The 20,046-nt window shown below is 36.5% G+C and overlaps 1 protein-coding gene across 2 annotated transcripts; it reads left to right on the top strand.

The window, feature by feature from the left end:
- The first annotated feature begins 2,447 nt into the window (after window positions 1–2,447).
- On the top strand, window positions 2,448–19,549 carry SLC7A2 (solute carrier family 7 member 2). 2 transcript variants are annotated; one of them, XM_010196871.2, is made up of 11 exons: window positions 2,448–2,832; window positions 4,034–4,189; window positions 6,953–7,118; window positions 7,689–7,825; window positions 8,294–8,516; window positions 10,995–11,134; window positions 15,143–15,245; window positions 17,105–17,310; window positions 17,609–17,775; window positions 18,718–18,826; window positions 19,362–19,549. In XM_010196871.2, exons 1-11 carry the CDS (start codon window positions 2,457–2,459, stop codon window positions 19,547–19,549), a joined length of 1,971 nt encoding a protein of 656 aa, XP_010195173.1. In that variant the 5' UTR covers window positions 2,448–2,456. The 2 variants fall into 2 exon arrangements, with proteins under 2 accessions (XP_010195173.1, XP_010195174.1); XM_010196872.2 differs by lacking the exon at window positions 10,995–11,134 and adding an exon at window positions 11,544–11,680 and having other exon boundaries at window positions 2,457–2,832.
- Window positions 19,550–20,046: the final 497 nt, after the last annotated feature.

Below are 20,046 nucleotides of genomic sequence, written 5' to 3'. Positions count from 1 at the left end.
GTCACAAGGATTTCTTCCCAGAGAAAACCATATTATCACCCACCTGGCCACTGTGGTAGATGACTTTACAACCTTCAGGACTTCCTATTCCAAACTGTAAAGAAGCAGAGCTATCTGGGATACTGTTTGAATAACAAAGGTCTTGGAAACTGTTTATAGTTTTCTGAGAACAGCTTCTGCTAGAGCAGTTTTTCCTGTAATCAGATATCAGATGAACAGTCATTTTGGGGGTGGGGAAAATAATTCTTTAAAAAATACCATGTTTCTGCATTGTTGAAATTTCTAAGGTCAAGTACACGTATTCACTAGAGTGTTTCTGTCTGTCACCATGAGCTGCAGCCTAAAGCATATATTTTCATATATGTATTTAAAAGATATATAAAAATATATATAATAAAATAACTATATTAATATAAAATAACATCCTAAGCAGTTGCTACAGCTTCAGAAGTGTCACTATGGAAAAAAAACCCAAAACATAGTGGCCTTGGGAATACTTTTACAGTAAGTACTGGGAATAAGTACGGCCCAGGATAGACAACCCTTGCTTTGGAGGAGTGGAGTGCCTCAACCTCAGGCCCAAAGAAAGGCTCCTCTTACTGAAGAGCTCAGGAGCTACAGCATTTTACCTGAACAGTTTGATGTTGATGGCCCTCAGAAGAGTTTGTGAATGTCTTCTGACATGCACAGCATTTTAGTTCTGAAGCTGATGTATGAAATCTCAAGTGGATGAAGTTGATATATCATGGGCAGATACTTATCTCTGAGAGTCTGGCTGTTTCAAAGGACTGCATAATTGCAGCAGAGCTTTGGAAACTTGCCTGTCTTATCTCTTTCCACTGTCCTGAGGCAACTATCACCTTCTAATGGGCATTAAGCATCACTGCTCAGAGCTATTCAGTTCCATTCACTATTCTTTATCAACTTCCTTTTCCTTGAAAGGGAACAGAGACTTTTTTTTTTCTATAACACTCTTTGAAGACAGAAGTGGTATGTCTGCCTCTACTTGGGGAACTGGTACAGTAATAGGGAGAAAATGTTTCTGCACATAGATCTCCTTTTCATTTTCATACCAAACAGGATTTCTTTCAAGCAATCTCCTAACAGGATGGCAAGTTCTCTAGCTGCTCACTCTTTGTTCCAGGATCAAATACTGTTAAGTGAGGTATCTATCTTGATGTAAAATCATTGCTGTCAGTGGATTGAACTATTGTGAGTGGAAATGCCTTTTGCTGGTCTGGGAAACTGATACAGACCTGGAGGAATCTACCACAAGAATGTCTTTGCCTAAATGAAAACGTTTCTCTGTTCTCTGGAGGGTTCCATTTAACAAATTATGGGCAGAGTGTAGATATTTATGAAATGAATTGCAAAGACAAGCATCAGTTTGAGGAGATGGCAGATGCTATCACTTATTTCTTGCTGAATTGTTAGTCATCAACAATACAATTCAAACAAATACATGAAGAAAGACTGAACTTGTACATTAAGGCTGCCTCTTTGAAATACTGTTTTCCATAGGATGACTATGTCCTGCCTCCCAAGCAAATACTTTGAACTCTCAGCTATCTTTTTTTAATTTTTTTTTGGATTGGGAAGCAGGATCACTGCTGTTTCTTCTAGCAGGCACCTGTATCACAGGCCAGGGAAGCATTGCCCACCTGCTGTCTTCCAGGACCTATCTGGTCACAAAATCTGAGCTTGTGTACAAGAGCTGATCACACCCCACATTGCACTTAGAATACTGAAGAATTGCAATTGGCATGGGATGAGCAGTTATTTGATCAGGTTTTGTTAGATGACTGTCAGAGAGAGTTGTTTGAGATTTCTTGTAAATATGTTTAGCTATGGGAAACTTGAGTGATGTGAGAGGGAAGAGAAACCCTATTTTAATCTGCTTTCAAGCTATTTTCACTGAAGGAAATTCTAAAGACAAAAGCCATGTATTTGAAGGCAACAGGAGATTCCATTGGCTCTGTCAGGATGATATATTTTAAAGCTTTTGCTGTTTAAAGCATTAGTGTTGGACTTTTAGATCTTAAAAATCCTTATTTATGTCAGTGTTGATCCTTATCTTAAAAGTCCTTATGATATATGACATAATAGATGTCTGTTCTGGTTCTGTGTTAGAAATAGTTAAGAGGTGGCCATTAGGAGATAAATAGAAACATTTTCTTCTGGTTTACAGCAGTGTGGTAAACCTAAAGATAATGGATTTTTTTCCCTGAAGAAATAAGTGTGAAATATAACACTAGAACTACTGAATCTCTAATTTGTTTCCTAGGAAAAAAGCACATGCTATCTTATTTAATGTCATAGAAGAGTGTAAATACTTAAATTAGTAGGTGTGATTAAAGTTCTTTATGCAAATACGTTTTTAATTGTGTTCCACCAGGGTCTATGCTACCTTTTATGTACTGTAATGATTTATTTTGTTTCAGAGCTCTACATCTACCATGTTGCCCTGTGGACCAGCTTTGTCCTTTGTTCGGTGTCTGGTGCGGAAGAAGAACATCAGTGGTGAAAGTCCTGAGGACTCCAAGTTGTGCCGATGCTTGTCGACGGTGGACCTTATAGCCCTAGGAGTAGGAAGCACCCTTGGTGCTGGTGTTTATGTTCTTGCTGGAGAAGTAGCCAAATCCAATTCTGGACCTAGCATCGTTGTTTCTTTCCTCATTGCTGCGCTGGCATCTGTCATGGCAGGTCTCTGCTACGCTGAGTTTGGTGCTCGTGTTCCCAAGACTGGTTCTGCGTATTTGTATACTTATGTAACTGTTGGTGAACTATGGGCTTTTATCACTGGCTGGAATCTCATTTTATCCTATGTTATAGGTAAGCTTAAGAACTAACAGTTTCAGGGGTTTCTGAGACAGTGGATGAAAGATACAGACTGGGGTCTGTTTTTCTTTTCTGTCTCTATACTTAGCTACTATTGCTCTTTATTCCTGCTGAGTGAAGTAACCAAAGTAATTTGGCTAAGTTATTTCCTCCTGTGCATCACCATTGCAAAGAGGTTTTTTGCAAGATGCGTTTGTAAAGCAGCATGAACCACATACCTTGTGTGAAAATTGTGTTGTTTCAGTGATGGTGCACGAGAATAAACCAGATTTCATTGCTGTCTTTGGTCAGCAAGAATAATTTCAGTAAAATAAAGGAGCTTTATTTTTTCTTCTGAATATACACAGGGCCTCCATCACTGTAGTATCTCACTTCAAGAAAATTATGTTAAAGTGTTAACTTGTTATTATAGCCACATGGTAACTAATTAGTGTCCTGTCAGATAATCCCATAAAACACAAAGTTGACCACATCTGAATAAAATGAATGCTTTTATGGCAGATGTTCAAATAACTATTTCAGTGCTTTAGCAGAGACATTTCTTGATTCAACAGCACTTACTTCCAGAGGTATGTGTTCCAAACATCTGTTACATTGAATATACGCATCCCTAGCTGTTTATGTATATGTAACCACGCAACTGCTGACCAAATCTCTACAAACTCAGTAAGTATTATTATGAAGTGTATTTCATGATAGGACATTTGTAACAACAAGGTTGTATTTAGCCATGACCACATGCATCCTTTACCAGAGGAGAGTATTAATTAAATTAATTAATAGTAACTCTAGAAATATGCATCTTGCAAACGACTTACTGCTTTACTTCCAGGTGGACAAACGTTCCTTCATGTTCTTTCTTAAACTATTTCTTAAACTAATTTCTTAAACTATTTCTTACATTTGCTTTATGTTTTTTAACATACTGTAACTTTAAAACTTTAAAAATAAGTGTCTTCCAGAATGACATCAGATATAAATGATACAGAAATGGTTTCTACAGCATGTTGAGAATAAATAAGGTACTATGTAGAAAAATTCTAAAACGTTAGAATTGCTCAGCAAAACAAACCCACTGTTTTAATACGAACTCTGCTTTTTTAGATGCAAGTTGCAGCATGCCTAGTTTTATTTCTTTTTCAGTAGAGTACATTGTACATGCGCAAAACCTTAAACATGCATACATTTTGTGAAGGTACATCAAGTGTAGCAAGAGCCTGGAGTGGCACCTTTGATGAACTTCTTGGAAAACAGATTGGTCACTTCTTCAGAACCTACTTCAAAATGAATTACTCTGGGCTAGCAGAGTATCCTGATTTCTTTGCTGTATTCCTTGTATTACTTTTATCAGGTAAGACAACATGTGGCTTCATTTATGGTGGTTGTGGTGCCTTACAGAAAAAAAATGGTAAATTGTAGTTTGTGTTGTGCCAGGAATACCTTAATGTTTAAGAAGTTCAGATGCATATTTGTGTACTTCCCATGATGACTGTGGGAATTAAATATAATATATAATCAATTTGTATATAATCAAATTTTCATATGTAGCTTCCTATTTTATTGAAGCTGATACATTAAATAATTACTTCTAAGTACTTTTTAAATAAAACCTATGACACAGATTGATGATAACAGGAAAGTAATACAGTTCTGTGTGATTTTTATGGCTTTATCACTGGTAAATGCTTTCAGAAGGACCCTGAGGTTAAGCTCTATAGTTTGTTGATGTGACATGCTCTCCTTAAATCACATATTATGTGTATAGTGTGTGTTTGTAAGGGGATTTTTTTTTCTCCCTAAATTGTTAACTTATTCAGTATAAAGTAAATTTGCTGCTTTTAAGTCTTCAAGAGAGTTGTTTAACTTAGAACTCATTGGAGCTAAAGGGCACTCCAAGGTACAGGTGTAGCCCAGCAGACTGGTGTGAAATCTAAGTTAACCCTTCACTTCTACTCTAATTAGTTCTCTTTCTTTTTCATATTTACTCATGTATCATGCTTTTAAATCACAAAAATTGCCATCAATGATATGGTTTTGGGGATCAGAAAGCTCAAAAATACTGCAACAGATTTGCATGTTTGCATTTAACGATTGCTTTCCACAAGGAAATGTTATTACTGCCACCAGGAGCAAAGGAATCAATAAGTGTATTCTAAAGCATATAGTTTGTTCTCAGCCAATACTAGAAATGTTTTAATATTCAGTAGAGGTCTTACTTATATCTCAAATACTTGTCATGTTTAGTTTTCCTCTTTAGCAGGAGCCTTTCTTCTCTGGAAAGTGAAACTAAGTTATATAGGTATAACCTCCTGTTCTCTTATTCCCAGGGACTTTTTTGGACTCAGTATTTAGGAAAATATTTCAGTTTAATTCCTAACGCTAGAATGAATGACCAGTGCATCTTTTATTAAATCTCTGTATTTGTAAAGTTTATAAAAAGCTCTCAGTCTTAGGAAGATCAGGGAGTGTACTAGACAAGGTTTAGTCCAGCATTTTGCCACGTTTGTCCCTCAGAGTTGCCTGTAGGACCACTTCAGACCCATATGTTTTCAGGAGAGATGGAAGTTAATTTGGTATACTGCTGGAACAGAACTTTCAGTTTCATCTCTTCCAAAAGGAGGGAAAAAAATACTTTTTTGAAAAGCACTGAAACTCCACAAACCAATACAATGACAGTAGGGATGCTGCCACCTTTACTGTATTCTCCGTTGCTATTGCTGCTTCCTGAAAGAAATACAGATTCTTGAAGGAAGATAAAATGTTTCCCCTGTTGTCCACCGCTGTGCCTAAGTTTCCATTTGTCTCCTATCTTTTCATAACCACCATCTTCTTCACTTGCACTCAGGATCTGTGTGGTATGCGGACAAATCACCAGTGAATGAACTGGATGGAATTCAGTGTTGCTGTGAGGCAATGGGGATGGCTCAGGGCCATGTAGGCTGAGCATGAGACAGTAATTCGATTTTGAGCTGCACAAAGCTGAATCATAGGAGTAGCAGATTAATTTTTTTTTTCTTTTATGGAAAATGTTATGTGATATGCACAAGGAAAAGTACACAGAAATCTGGTCTGGGGATTTTTTTATTCTTACAGTAAGGACTTTAAAAAAATGGACATAGTGTGTTTCATACTGCATTAGGCTCATTGAGACACTGCCTTCTTGGAAAAATATGAGGTAAAGAAAGCATGCATCTCTTTCCAATAAAAAATGCCATAGGTGGTGAAAACTTGAGCAGTTCATATCATAACTTCTGTGTTATGATAGGATAGCAAATGTCTCATTAGCAGAGCCAGAAATTTCTTAGACATTATCTTGAGAGGCTTAAAATTTTTAGACTTAATCTCTAAATAATGAGGGAAAGCATATATGTGATATTAGTGGAACTGCTTAGAGTGCAGTGGCCCTGTGGAGGCTTTTCCATGATCTGCTCACTGGCTGCTCTAATATTAAACTGTTAGTCCACTTACAGATGTCACAAACCTAATAATACAGTAGGAACCTGATGAAATGACTTTCAGATTATTTAAATGCACTTGTCTGCCCTCTAAGGCACATGTATTTTGTATCAGACTAGAATCACTACTAATCTGTGTTTGCCATCAGGAGGTTTGCATTTCTTTTAAAGATTTTGCTAACGAGCTAGAAAATGGGACTCTTCTGTGATGGATGTGCCCTAAAAAACATAGAGTGAACAGATTACCCGATTAATCTAATAGTTTTGCTTCTTTTATTAATCTAATGAGTAATTATTCTGTAAGGAACACATTCTACCAATCTTTTTACTAAGCACAGAATTCTTGTACCTATTTTTGCTCAATCACATAAAATAGAGATATGAATTGGAATCTCAAAAAAGTTGTGACAATTGCTCAACATACTTTAAAATAGGTAAAAAATACAATTAAAGAAGCTGCTTCATGGTTCCCATTACATTTGCCTATTGCCATGCTGTCAAAGAGTGTAGTAAATTTGTGCTACCATTTTTAAAAAGTATAAAATCTAGTGCTGTTTTACTTGGTATTATTCACACTGCTTGCATGGATGTCTTATTTTAAATGCCATTTTATCAGTTTAAAGGACCATTCACATCTGTAAAATATTTTTATTTTACAGGTCTTCTATCTTTTGGAGTAAAAGAATCTGCATGGGTGAATAAAATTTTCACTGCTATTAACATCTTGGTCTTATTCTTCGTTATGATTTCTGGTTTTGTGAAAGGAGATGCTGACAACTGGAAAATAAGTGAAGAATATCTCATCAACCTTACTGCAGTAACAGAGTAATTTTTTAAAAAATCAATTTACTTGCTCCTATTCCAAGGAATTTTCTGTTACACTTGCTTTAGTGGTGTTACAGGTGATATATCAACCCATAGCTCTATTGCTGGGAATGATAAACTTTTTATTCCCTTTAAAATAGGCTTTTATTTTATTTGGTTTAGTTGCCTTTAAAAAAAAAATACTGTTTTAAATATTTCAATACTGTTGTCTGTAGCCATTTGAGAGGTTACAGGCTTCTCATCTTTAAGCCATGTATTAACAGCAGTGGCTGAGTATGATAACAGGAGACGCCTACACATTAGTGGTTCAGTACGTTTTGCCACAGACTGCAGAGTGTGTAAGATGATAGTTACCTGATGTGGCTATTCTTCCATTTACTGTTATTTTTGCCTTTCTTACAAGCTTTGACATAAAAATGTCTTCTCATGAAGTTTTGTAAAGCCAAACTCTGTCTTGATGAGAGCACTTTAACAAGTTTTTACAGAGTGGTTGGGAAGGAGGATGCATGTGTTTGTCCTGCCAATAGTAATGAAAAAGTTATTTTTCTGATGTGGCTTTGTTCTTTATAGGAATTTCTCATCCTATGAGAACGTGACAAGTATATATGGGAGTGGAGGCTTTATGCCTTATGGTTTCACAGGAACATTGGCTGGTGCTGCAACCTGTTTCTATGCTTTTGTAGGATTTGACTGCATTGCAACAACTGGTATAGTATTTATATGTGTGTGAATATATGTACACAAACAACATTAAAACCTGTCTACTGTTCTTCCTTTGCTTTCTCCTAAACCTCCTTCAGTCCTGCAAAGGTCTAGAATCAGTCTAAGTTAATTTCTGAATGTATCTGTCATTCTGGGAGGAAGGAGGAGGTTTTATTTTATTCCTATTCTAAAGAAATTACTTGTTGCTTTCTAAATTTGAGAAGTGCTTAATGTGCTTTTTTTTTCTGCCCAAATCTTGTTAATCACCCATTCACTTTTACAATTCTCACAGGTAAACTTATCTATGACAACAAAATACTGAGTTTTGTTCTGTGTCACTAAGCTTATTTTATACAGATTTTCAAAACTTCTTTCACAAATGTAATTCCCATGGCTTAGATTAACAAATGATTGTCTTTCATGTTATCTAGAAATGAGTCAGAATTTTTGGTGGGGCTTTTTTTTTTTTTCAGGAGAAGAAGTCAAGAATCCCCAGAAAGCAATACCTATAGGAATTGTGGTGTCCCTGCTTGTCTGCTTCCTGGCCTATTTTGGGGTTTCAGCTGCACTGACACTCATGATGCCATACTATCTACTAGATGAGAAAAGTCCTCTGCCAGTAGCATTTGAATATGTTGGATGGGGTCCTGCAAAATACGTTGTGGCAGTGGGGTCCCTCTGTGCTTTATCTACAAGGTAAATACACTGAAATATTAATTTTGATGGGAAATCTGACTTATATGATATTTATGTTCATGCACTCATTCTGAAGGCTGAGTTCATGCAGAGGATTAGCAGTAAATATTATAAATGTGTTTTAGACTTAAGCAGATCTTCATCACAATAGGTATTTTAATTTAAGTTCCTGTTTTAAACTTCACTGTTACTGAACTCTATCTCTTTGGCTTATTACCCACAAGATTTTTTATTAAAACATATAGTTTCAGATGTATGATCTGCAATTTATCTTTATTAACTGAGAAACCTCACCCATTTTATCCTTTCTTGCTGTCCACTCCCAATGACTCAGTAGCTTTATCGGCTCTGTGTGTTTGCAGGCAAAACTGAAGAGACCTTTAACTAGCTCCACTCCTCATCTTTGTTGTCTATCTGTTTTCCTCCAGTAGCCAATCTGTCTTCTGACATCATCCCTTCCTGTGGTTTCTGTGTGGTTATTTGAGATGTAGATATAGCTGCAAAAATATTATTCTCCTTTATGAAACTGTTGATGTAACCTTAATGGGTTATTTTGATTAAAAAGATCAGGGAGAGCGTGAGATATATTAGTATGTGTTCATATATATTACACCCCAATAATGTATAAACACTTTCATAGAACAGAAAATTTTTTGATGCTTGATGCAAACATATCTAATCTTACACAGGTAAGAAGTCATTTATATGAGCTTCACTGGTAAAAATACTGGCTGCACTGATGCTAACAGGACTCCAAAATAACCCTGTGTTAGCCAGAAGATGAGCACACTGACTGTGAACAGTAGTTTAACAGAAAGGAATATTTTGATGTAGGAGAGGACAGAAAAAGGAAATAGTTCCAAAATGACATCAAAAGATTTGTAGAGATGACTGAAGAATGCCATAGTTACACAGTGCCTTCTGGAATTACAGTTGCCTTCTATCTAGTCGTTATGATCCCTTAAGTTTGGAGAATCTTACTGAATTTTTCCTCAATATTGATAAATAGTAGAAGTGATTTATAAGCAGAAACTAGATAGAAGAAATTAATACTGGAAGACAAAATGGTCTGGGAAAAAATGGTAAAAGATGGTAAAACACTTTTTCATAAATTTGAATTGTTAGTCTCTTTTCCCAGGGTATTCAGAAGAATTATGTTTACTCATGGTCAGGTTAAATCTTTCAGTCTGCTGATTGACGTCAGTTTAGAACAAAATAAAGGAAACTGTATTTCATATTCCTCAGTTTAGAGTTAAAATTAAGAAAAAAGTCATGATCATTGCTTGTGGTCCTTATAGTTACCTTTCATTATGTTAAATCAATAACTTATTTTCTCAGGGTAAAGTTTCTTAATATTTCCATTTTTTACGTGAATGTACTTAAGGAGAGGTTGGATAAATAAATTTTACAAAGCCACAACAGCAAAAAATTTGACAGTGGAGTTTAACAGTATCCTTGTTTGAAAAATCAGTTGTCAACCTTACTCAGGAAACATTATTTTTTGGAGAGTACGTTCATACATCAAAATCAGTTCATGTGCGATGAAACTTCTCTGATGTGTCTCACCTTAAAATGTTTGTGTCTCAGAGCATTACTGGAGGTACTTAGCATCTATGGTATGTAAAAGCTGTGCCTTCTGTAAGTGATGTATTCAGTTCACTAAAGTAAGAAAGGCAGCCATTCACCTGATAAGAACTATTGTGCTTGCTGCAAAGGTTATACTGGCTATGATTTTGCCTTTTGTCCTTTCAATGTTTTTTGTTTTCTTAATTACAATTATTTTCCTGTGAGGCAAAGAAACCACCTAATTTAAGAAGTATGTTTAAAAAGAGCTTCGAGTTATCCACAGTTTAAAAGCTTTCTGTGTTCTGCTAATAACACATCTAAATTAATTAGCTTCACTTCATCAAAAAAAAAAAGAAAAGAGACTCAAAGAAGCTTGGCTGGAGGTGCTTTAATTGAAAGAGTTAATGTACCCAAGAACACTTGTGTGGTGCTTACTTTGAATTACTGTTAATCAGCAGCCTCACCTGGAAATGAAGAATGTAAGAGATGCTGCTAATGCTTATTGAAATGCTGCTGCTGACTGACAGAATTTCTCCAGGAATACTAAAGCTTAATTGCAGTTAGTGTGACCTGGAACAAGTTCTTGGTCCACTAATACCCAAGAACTACAGTGATGAAAGCCTTACTTTGTTAATCTGAATTATCTCTGATGAAGCAATTCCATTACCTAAATTAATTAAAAAAAATAAAAACAAAAATATAAATGAAAAGGCAATCATCCTTACAGCAGAAAAATACGTTTCTATTTGTGTCTGATCTGTAGTATCTTGGGCTAAGGGGCTTTCTGGTTTTGTCTTACAATCATAAATTTTGTTTAAATACATGCCATTAATTAACATTGTTTATCTTGTCCATAATACAACTCTGCATGAACCGTGTTTGCCATGTTGCATGTGTTTGCTTTTTACTCAGTCTTCTTGGATCCATTTTCCCAATGCCACGTGTAATCTATGCTATGGCGAAGGATGGGTTGCTTTTCAAATGTCTAGCTCAAATCAATTCCAAAACGAAGACCCCACTAGTTGCTACTCTATCGTCTGGTGCAGTAGCAGGTGAGACTAAGAGTTGATCCTTGTAAAGAAAGTTGCACTGCTAAACTTGGTGCATATATGAACATAAATCACTGTTGTGCAGCTTTCATTTGCTTTGGACTGAAATGGTAAAATCTGATTGTTGTCAGGTAAAGTAGGCTGCCAGTAAAACTTTTTCTCTACCACTGATCTTGTATTTGTTTTTTCATCTCAAGTGCTTTCAAAGCCTAGGTTCAAAATAAACAACAACCCAAAACCAAGATCTCAGTTAACCAATCAAAAAAGCAAGAGCAGCAACACAGAGCCTAAACCAAAACTATACCTAAACCCATTAACTCTTCCAAGCTTTCTTTTTTGTGTAGTTGGGTTTACCAGTAAAGCGTTGTGCTTTTAATAACCTGTATTTGAACTATACATTTTTCTGTTCTAGTCTTCTCGGCTCTATGTTCCCTTTGCCCCGAATTCTGTTTGCCATGGCACGTGATGGTTTACTCTTTAGTTTTCTTGCCCAAGTGAGTAAGAGGCAGGCACCAGTTTCTGCCACCTTGACAGCAGGGGTCATCTCTGGTAAGCTCTCAAAGCCCGTATTGCTTAAAACTGAGATTGAAACACTCTATGCACGTGCATGGTACTTTATGTTTTTGAAAGGGGCTGCTTGTTAACTTCCCTTGCATGTAGAATGGGAATAAAATTACTGAGTAATCAAAGATTAACTCCAGATTATGCCAATCATGGTGGTGGTGATATCCTTAATGTCACAGAATCCAAAATGATTTGTATTTTTTTAATATTGGCCCCTTGTATGGTGAATAAGCTTGTTACTTAATCTGGTTCCCTTAGGCTGATGCTCTACTCACAGAGTTTCCTTGTCTGATGTGCACCAATATATTTATCACATCTATGAGGGGGGAAGATAACTGTCACGTTTTTAGTTATGAGACATGAGGGGAAAAATCTACTTTTGTAGCACGATCAATTTGTGTGTAAAATACAAAGACTTCAAAATTTTCTTCTAAACAGAATTATTCTGGTGTTGTATAGGGTTACCAAATCGTGGTTGAGGGCTCTGTGTGTATGTTGGGAGTTCTTGTGTGTGTGCACATACTTGTATGCAGATACATGCCCACATATATTTTAGCAAAACAGCATTTTGGGAGCTGTTGCCGACTCCTATGTTTTACAAAGAGAAATTCTTGACATACAACTGGTTCACTTTCATCCATACTATTTGCAGAGGTACACGTAGCTGTGCTCAAATTTCATTGTTGTTTCAGTGGATGTCTAATTATCCAGGAAAACTGGAAGCTCTCTTAAAGGCAAATAATTCTTAAAAGTAATTCAAATATGAAATACATACCTTGCAACATTTAGCAACCCTGGCTAAAATTTATATCAAATAAGAGGCTCTGAACTGAGACTAAAATATCATTATACTGAGGGTCATCTGCAGATGCCACAAGACCGCAACTGCTCGCACTGTGTACTTGACAATAATAGGGGAAGGCACAGTACTTTTCTGGATAATTCCCACATGAAGCATTATTATCAGTTCACTTTTCTTTGATCAGAGTACAAATAAATTGCTTAGAATTACTTTTATTGTTTTGACTTTACATTATTTGAATTTATAATATTGACATATTCCCCTGTAATAATGTGGAATTGCAGATATGAAATCATAGGATGAGATGAACACCTTTATCTGAAATCACAGTAATGATGAGGAGAAAGAAAACTGTATTATCCAACTGGTAAACTGATTGATGTTATACAGCGCTGACTAAAGCTGTGCAGCACCCATCACTTAGACTGCTTTTACACAGTCTGGGGAATTTGGTGTGTCAAGAACTCACTGGATGACAGCATTATTTACTGCAACAGAAGGAGTAATTTCTTCTTCTGTTTTTAAAAAGATGCTTATTTGGTGACTTGTGGTGATAAACAGCTTTGCCAGAATAGTTATGTATGTATACAACAGCTTGTATTATCATAGAATCATGGAATTATGGAATGGTAGGGGTTGGAAGAGACCTTTAGAGATCTTCTAGTCCAACACCCTGCAGAAGCAGGTCCACCTAGATCAGGTCTCACAGGAACGTGTCCAGGCGGGTTTTGAAGACCTCCAAGGAAGGAGACTCCACACTCTCCCTGGGCAGCCTGTGCCAGGGCTCCCTCACCCTCACAGTGAAATAGTTTTTTCTTATGTTTAAATGAAACTTGTGTTCCAGCTTCATGCCCTTACCCCTTGTCCTGTACCATGGATAGTTTTATAGCTTTAAGAAATGTTAAATGTTTGGCCTCTTAATTAAAGTTATCAGGCCAAGACTACTGCTGAGGTAATCATCACATATTACTGTGACTTACCTTTTCACAGATGATAATCGTGACTGCAAAACTCTGCACATAGTGAAATGTTTTGGTGTCAGTCCAAGGTTTCACCATAAATTGATCTACATTTTTTTTTTCCTGGAGTAGAATTAAGAGCAGTGGAAAAACAATATGGTGTCTTTTTTTCTCTTAGTCAGAAACTTACAGGCATTTTTCAGTTTAGTTCTAATGTAAAAGAATATTCCAGGCTACAAAGTAGTCATTTGAAGCTTGGGTAAAAATTAAATACAGCTACTGTACATGAGGTTGTAGTAGATTCTGTTAGTCCTCAGCTTTGCTTACCTGTGCTCTTTTGAGCATGCAAAGCAGCGAGGTATTTGGAACTGTACCTCATAAACAACTTCTTGGATTTAGGAACATCCACGGTCATTACAGAAAACAGGATGGTCCTTCCTTCATTGGTAAAGGAGACTCATAGATGGAATAAAGCTTCTGTAACATAGCAGTCTCATTTTCAGGAGAGCATGTTTTGCTTTCTCCTTCAGGATCAAATACCAGGGGAATGTCTGTGCGCTTTCACATCTGTCTACAAAAATGTTAAAAAATGCATAACATGAATATTATATATAATATTTAGACATAGATAATACAGAAAACTTTGTGTTACATGTATGTAAAGTATATAAGGGCTATGTTTAATAGTTTCTTTTGACATTGAGATTATTAATGATTCAAAAGATTAAGTATTTTGAGATTTTTTTCTGTATCTCAATAATGTTTATAAAATACAAATATTTTAAGAAGTTATTTTACCACATATATTTCAAATTGATTAGCATTAGCCTTTCATTTAGTGATGGCTTGTGCTAATTCCTTTATGAACAAACAGCATAGACAAAAACAGACATTCCAGAATTACCAAAAGAATGCAGCACTGGCTTTGGTAAACACAAAGACTACTGTAATTACTTACAGTATCTTGGAAGTTTCTATCTCTGATTTGAGTGATCTTAAGAATAGTAATTCTTGTGAGGTTTTGCTGGCCCTTCCTGATGATCACTTGAACTGAACTTTTTTTTCTTTTTTTAGTAAGGTAAGAAATTTTAAAACCCCACAAAACTATTTTATTCAAGAGAATGCCTGAAAGTCCTCTTTATGTCAAGCTCTTTCTCAGCTCAGCAGAAATTTTACATACTGGTGACATAGTAGGTTGGATCATTTTTTCTCCAGTTTTGCAGTGGGATCCAGCCTCTTAGCTTTGGTGAGATTTTGTTGCAGGATCTGAACCTTATACTATAAAAATGGATTTTTGATATGGCCCCAATTCAACAAGCTGTGTGTGCAAATACTGTGTTCAAATATGTCCAATAGGAATCGCTTGAATATGCAGCATGACTGTGCAGCTCATCAGTGCGTGTCTATGTGAATGAGACTCCCAGCTGTAGGGAATGTTGGCGATGACTTCAGAAATGTGCTTTTCATGATTACCATGATTTCACTTACCTTGCTGTCAGTAAAGCAATGTAAAGTTACACTGTCGACAGATTTTAAAATCTTAGCTCTTAATATGTCTTAGTAGTAATCTTAGCACTTAATGGTTGGATTCTATGACCTTAAAGGTCTTTTCCAACCTAGACAATTCTATGATTGTGTGAGTGAATGTCAGCCTCATCAAATTTTGCACTTTATTATCTTTTTTAGCTATAATGGCATTTCTGTTTGACTTGAAGGCTTTAGTGGACATGATGTCTATTGGTACACTTCTTGCTTACTCACTTGTGGCAACCTGTGTCCTCATTCTTAGGTGAGTCAAAAACATCCTTTGTATTCTACTGCGTTTTGTGTTGGTCAATATATAAACAGAAGTGACATTTACAGAATCACAGAATCACAGAATCACAGAATCACAGAATCACAGAATCACAGAATGGTAGAGGTTGGAAGGGACCTTTAGAGATCATCTAGTCCAACCTCCCCTGCAGAACAAGGGTCACCTAGATCAGGTTGCATAGGAACATGTCCAGGCGGGTCTTGAAGACCTCCAAGGAAGGAGACTCCACACCCTCCCTGGGCAGCCTGTGCCAGGGCTCCCTCACCCTCACAGTGAAATAGTTTTTTCTTATGTTTAAATGGAACTTGTGTTCCAGCTTCATCCCATTACCCCTTGTCCTTGTGCTAGATACCATAGAAAAAAAGGATGCCCCAACCTCCTGACACCCACCATTTAGATATTTGTAAATATTAATGAGATCCCCCTTCAGTCTCCTCCAGACTAAACAGCCCTGGTTCCCGCAGCCTTTCCTCATAAGGAAGATGTTCCAGTCCTCTGATCCTCTTGGTGGCCCTGTGCTGGACTCTCTCCAGAAGTTCCCTGTCCCTCTTGAGCTGGGGAGCCCAGAACTAGACACAGGACTCCAGATGAGGCCTCACCAGGGCAGAGTAGAGGGGGAGCAGAACCTCCCTTGGCCTGCTGGCCACACTCTTCTTGATGCATCCCAGGATGCCATTGGCCTTCTTGGCCACGAGGGCTCAGAGTATATTTTTTTGCTAGATAGCTAAATTTAAAAAAAAAAAAATCTGTACACATATAAATGATTACTAGTCAGCAGTGACCTGTGTAAAAAATCAGTGATATGCTTTCATATCATTGTAGCAGTTAGTCAAGTCAAAGCTCCATGTGAGATCTAGACACCTTTTATTGTCCAGAAGATGTATTGAATCAAGCACCAGTCCCAAAAGTACCAGCTGTAAGCTTGTGTACAAAACTCAGTGAATGATATTTTGATATGAATACCCACTATGCTGTACAGCAGACCTATTACATTGTTGGGGCTATATGTGAAAGGTGTAGATGTTCTACCTAGTTCACAGGACAAGTAAGTTTAAATAATTGCTTTGTCGGAAATGTAAGACCAGGCAAGTGTTTCAAGATGTGGTAGCCCTAGAAGAGAGTGCAGATATTATCTTTTGATGAGATTATAAATGCTTGTCAGTAAAACTCTGATACCTGTTCTGTTTGGAAAGCTACAGAACATTGTTGATATATTGGTAGCTACAGCTCACTTCATTATGTATTACTGTTTTTAACTTTAAAAGTCAGTCTTTATTACTTGAGGCTAAGCAATTAACTCTGAAAAGTGTAACAGCTTAAACTGAGCTCAAATTCACTGTTGCAATAATTTACGCTTTAGGAGAGACTATTTTATTCCATAGTGACTTATTTAACATATGTATTTTTTTAAATGCACTTAAATTCTAATAAAGCTGATGTAAAATTTCGGTTTGTGCTAGTTAGTAGGCCTCCTACAGTACAGGAAGCAAGTCAGAAAGTCCTGCCACTCTTTCCTCATCACTGACCACCAAACCTTGTCCACTTGTTTTCTACGAGACTGGTCATTTATCTGACCAATTGGTACATTCACGTAACTTAAAAACCTGACAAAAATTCCCCCAAAAAACACAGCAAAAAATTGAGTTTCCAGAGTTTGTTTATAATATGATGGTGACTAATCATGTATGCTGTTGCGGTACAGTTATAATATTGGGAAATAATAAATCTCTACTGCAAAGAATTTAGTATTTAAATACATTCCTAGAGTCATATTGCTTCAAATCTCAAAGTAGGCTTAATTTTTTTAACTATCCTTTTTGTTTTATGCATAGGTACCAACCCAGTTTACCCTATGAGCAACCAAAATATCCTCCAGAAAAAGCAGCTTTGGCTGCATCTGAAAGAGAATCTGCAGTAAGTGAATCACAGATAAATATGATACAAGAGAACCGCTTCAGTCTGCAGGCCCTGATTAATCCATCCAGTTTACCTACTGAGCAGACTGCAACTACTGTTAACTTTTTAGTTGGTCTCTTAGGTAAGTCTTCAGCTGTCCAAACTCAGATAAGGCATTAACATAAACAATGGAATTTTACTGAAGACAAAAATCCAGTGATAACGTGCCTTCTTTCGGTTGTAATTAACGTGTCATTCTGCAGAATGCTTTTATACTGCTTGATCAATCTATTCTGTAGTATATTTTCCTTTAATTAAACATTCTCATCGTAACATTTCATATAAAATACTTAATATCTTTCTTCTTAAAAGTCACTTCCTCTTCAGTGCAGAGATGAAGTGACCCTTTCCTCATTTCCATCATATTGTTTTTCACATAGCTTGCTTGGTTTGTGGCTTGAGTGTCCTCACCACGTACGGGATTCATTACATTGCTAACTTGGAGCTCTGGAGTATTGGCCTTCTTACTGTGTTGGTGGCATCCTTCATAGTTGCGATTCTCCTCATCCAAAGGCAGCCTCAGAACCAGCAGAAAGTGGCCTTTATGGTGACCAGCATTCTCTGTGTTATTCTCTAATGAGAGGTTTGAGTGGATTCTAACAGGTGGGAGGGGGCAGAGAGTCTGTCTTTTCAGGCAGTCTTTCATTACCACACTTTGCAGGTTTTTTTTGGTGAAGGTAAAGGTAGCAGTTGGGCACAGCTGAATCATTGGTGTGTGCATCCCAGGCCAGGTCTTTCCAGGACTACAGGATGGGTTTTATTGCCCACAGATTGAACGTGTGACATGCATAGAAGCATCGCTGCAGAAAAGGGCTGTACGCTGATGTTGGTGTGAACAGTTTCTATTACAACTAGTGTGTCTGATGGCATTGATCTTCTAGACATTCCTCAGCATATTGCTGAGACATGGTTAATTTTTTTACCTCAATTTAAGCTTAACTTAGAAACTGGAAAACAAGTCAGAAACTGATTAGTGTACAATCGCTTGTCTGTGTTGTGTGCAATGCTTTGGACTACAATACAGATCACACCTCCCAGAGTATAATCCTTTCATTTTGAGCTATCACTTATATTCTAAGATCAGTTATTTAATGGAGTATTTAATAGAAATAATGAAGTATTAGTGATGAAGGTCAAGGAATTGTGATTGGGGAGGGGCATTTCAGAAAGAAGAGATATATAAAAATAGATAGTATTTTTCAGCTGCAGATACAGAAATTCATTAGTATATGTTCAGCACAAGCTGAAAAGTTTTTTTTACACAGCTTTAGAGAGTATATATTAAAAATAATGTATTTTTAAAGTTTAAGATATGTAGAAACCAGTGGTTTAACCCAGTGAAAAAGAAAATTTCACTATATTCCAACAATTTTGTTTTAAAGTTATTTTTTAATGATTAGATGTATCATCTCTAGTTAGTGTTGTATAACTTAAGTGTGACATACAAGAAATTATATTTAATACAAACATATTAAATATTTGCTTTTAGGTTCCACTATTGCCATTTTTGCCATCATTCAGTATCCTGGTAAATATTTATTTGATGGTACAATTAAGTACAGACACTTGGATCAGATTTAGCTTCTGGATGGCACTTGGTAGGTACTTCCGTTCATTTCAGTCAGCTCTTGTGTTAGGGTTCATGCATTCCATCTGAGAACATTTGATTCTCCTCTTTTAAATATTTGAAAGAAGAAGTGTGTTTTAATTAAAGTCATCTGGTATTTCTGATCAAAACAAGAGCATGCTTCAGAAGCAGTATTTGTATGCAGTCAAAATTGTAAGTACAGTTTAGGGTAACAGGAATAATCAAATTTACAGGACTAATACTCATAAGCCACCATTATTTATTTTCCTAGTAAGTATAGCTGAAATGGAAAATTGTATTAATTCCACCTAGACATAAATTACAGATAATAGTTTCCATGATCTATGAGATAATTTATTTATGCAAAAATGATGCACTGGAATTTCCATAGAAACAGGGATGATCTGAAGCCTGAGCTCTGGTTCAGATACAAGAAGAGGAAACTTGGATTTGGAAAATATGTTCAGCCAGAGATTAGTAATTAACTACTTTTTAATGGACTTGTCTGAAAACTATATTAACTTTTTTTTTTTCACTTTCGGAAGGCCTCCTCATTTACTTTGCTTATGGCATCAGACACAGTCTTGAAGGTCATCATAGGGATGGAGATGATGATTCTTGTTCAGAAAATAGTGGGCTGCAACAAAAGAACCCTGTGGAAGAAGTGGATGAGCCTGAAAATGCAAATGAAAGTGATCAATTTCTTCCACATGAGAGGACAAGTGAATGTTAATCTGTGCAAACATACAAGTCTTTTAAACCTTTAATTGACAGTTTACTGACAATGGACTGAAATTTCAAAAGCTTTCTGCCAACATGGTGCCTGTTGAAAGTGTTTACTACAAGGCCTGGCTGGTGTTTTGGACAAGCTGCTAATCTATCTTCATCACTGCAGAACTGACAGCATGGAGATTAATATTTTAATTTAGAAAAACCATCAAGAGGAGTACCCCTTGGCAAGCAAAAATTTGGACACGTAGTTTGAACTTTAATTTGTTATCCAAAATCACTGGCAATCACAAAATAGGAAGAATTTTAGAACTGCCTGCAAGAAGTTCTGAATGGTTGACACTACACTGTGAACACAAGTGCCTTTTATACCTTCACTTTATCTCTGTTATGTGTTTCAGTCACAGTCCAATAGTTCTTTCTACAGAAGTAACTCTCATGGGAGACAAGTTGCAGACAGGCCTGACAGTATTTGCAAAATGAATGGTAATTGTACATACA

Source organism: Colius striatus, chromosome 3 (assembly GCF_028858725.1).
Source record: "Colius striatus isolate bColStr4 chromosome 3, bColStr4.1.hap1, whole genome shotgun sequence".
Taxonomy (NCBI): domain Eukaryota; kingdom Metazoa; phylum Chordata; class Aves; order Coliiformes; family Coliidae; genus Colius; species Colius striatus.
Note: the sequence above shows the minus strand (reverse complement) of the source record. Positions and strands in the feature narration are given on the sequence as shown.

Excerpts from the sequence above, each read along its gene's own strand:
- SLC7A2 (XM_010196871.2), top strand. The coding sequence starts at position 2,457 with ATGTTGCCCTGTGGACCAGCTTTGTCCTTTGTTCGGTGTCTGGTGCGG. Across the intron at positions 7,119-7,688 it reads AACCTTACTGCAGTAACAGA|GAATTTCTCATCCTATGAGA; the intron begins GTAATTTTTTAA and ends TGTTCTTTATAG. Across the intron at positions 17,776-18,717 it reads AGCAGAAAGTGGCCTTTATG|GTTCCACTATTGCCATTTTT; the intron begins GTGACCAGCATT and ends ATTTGCTTTTAG.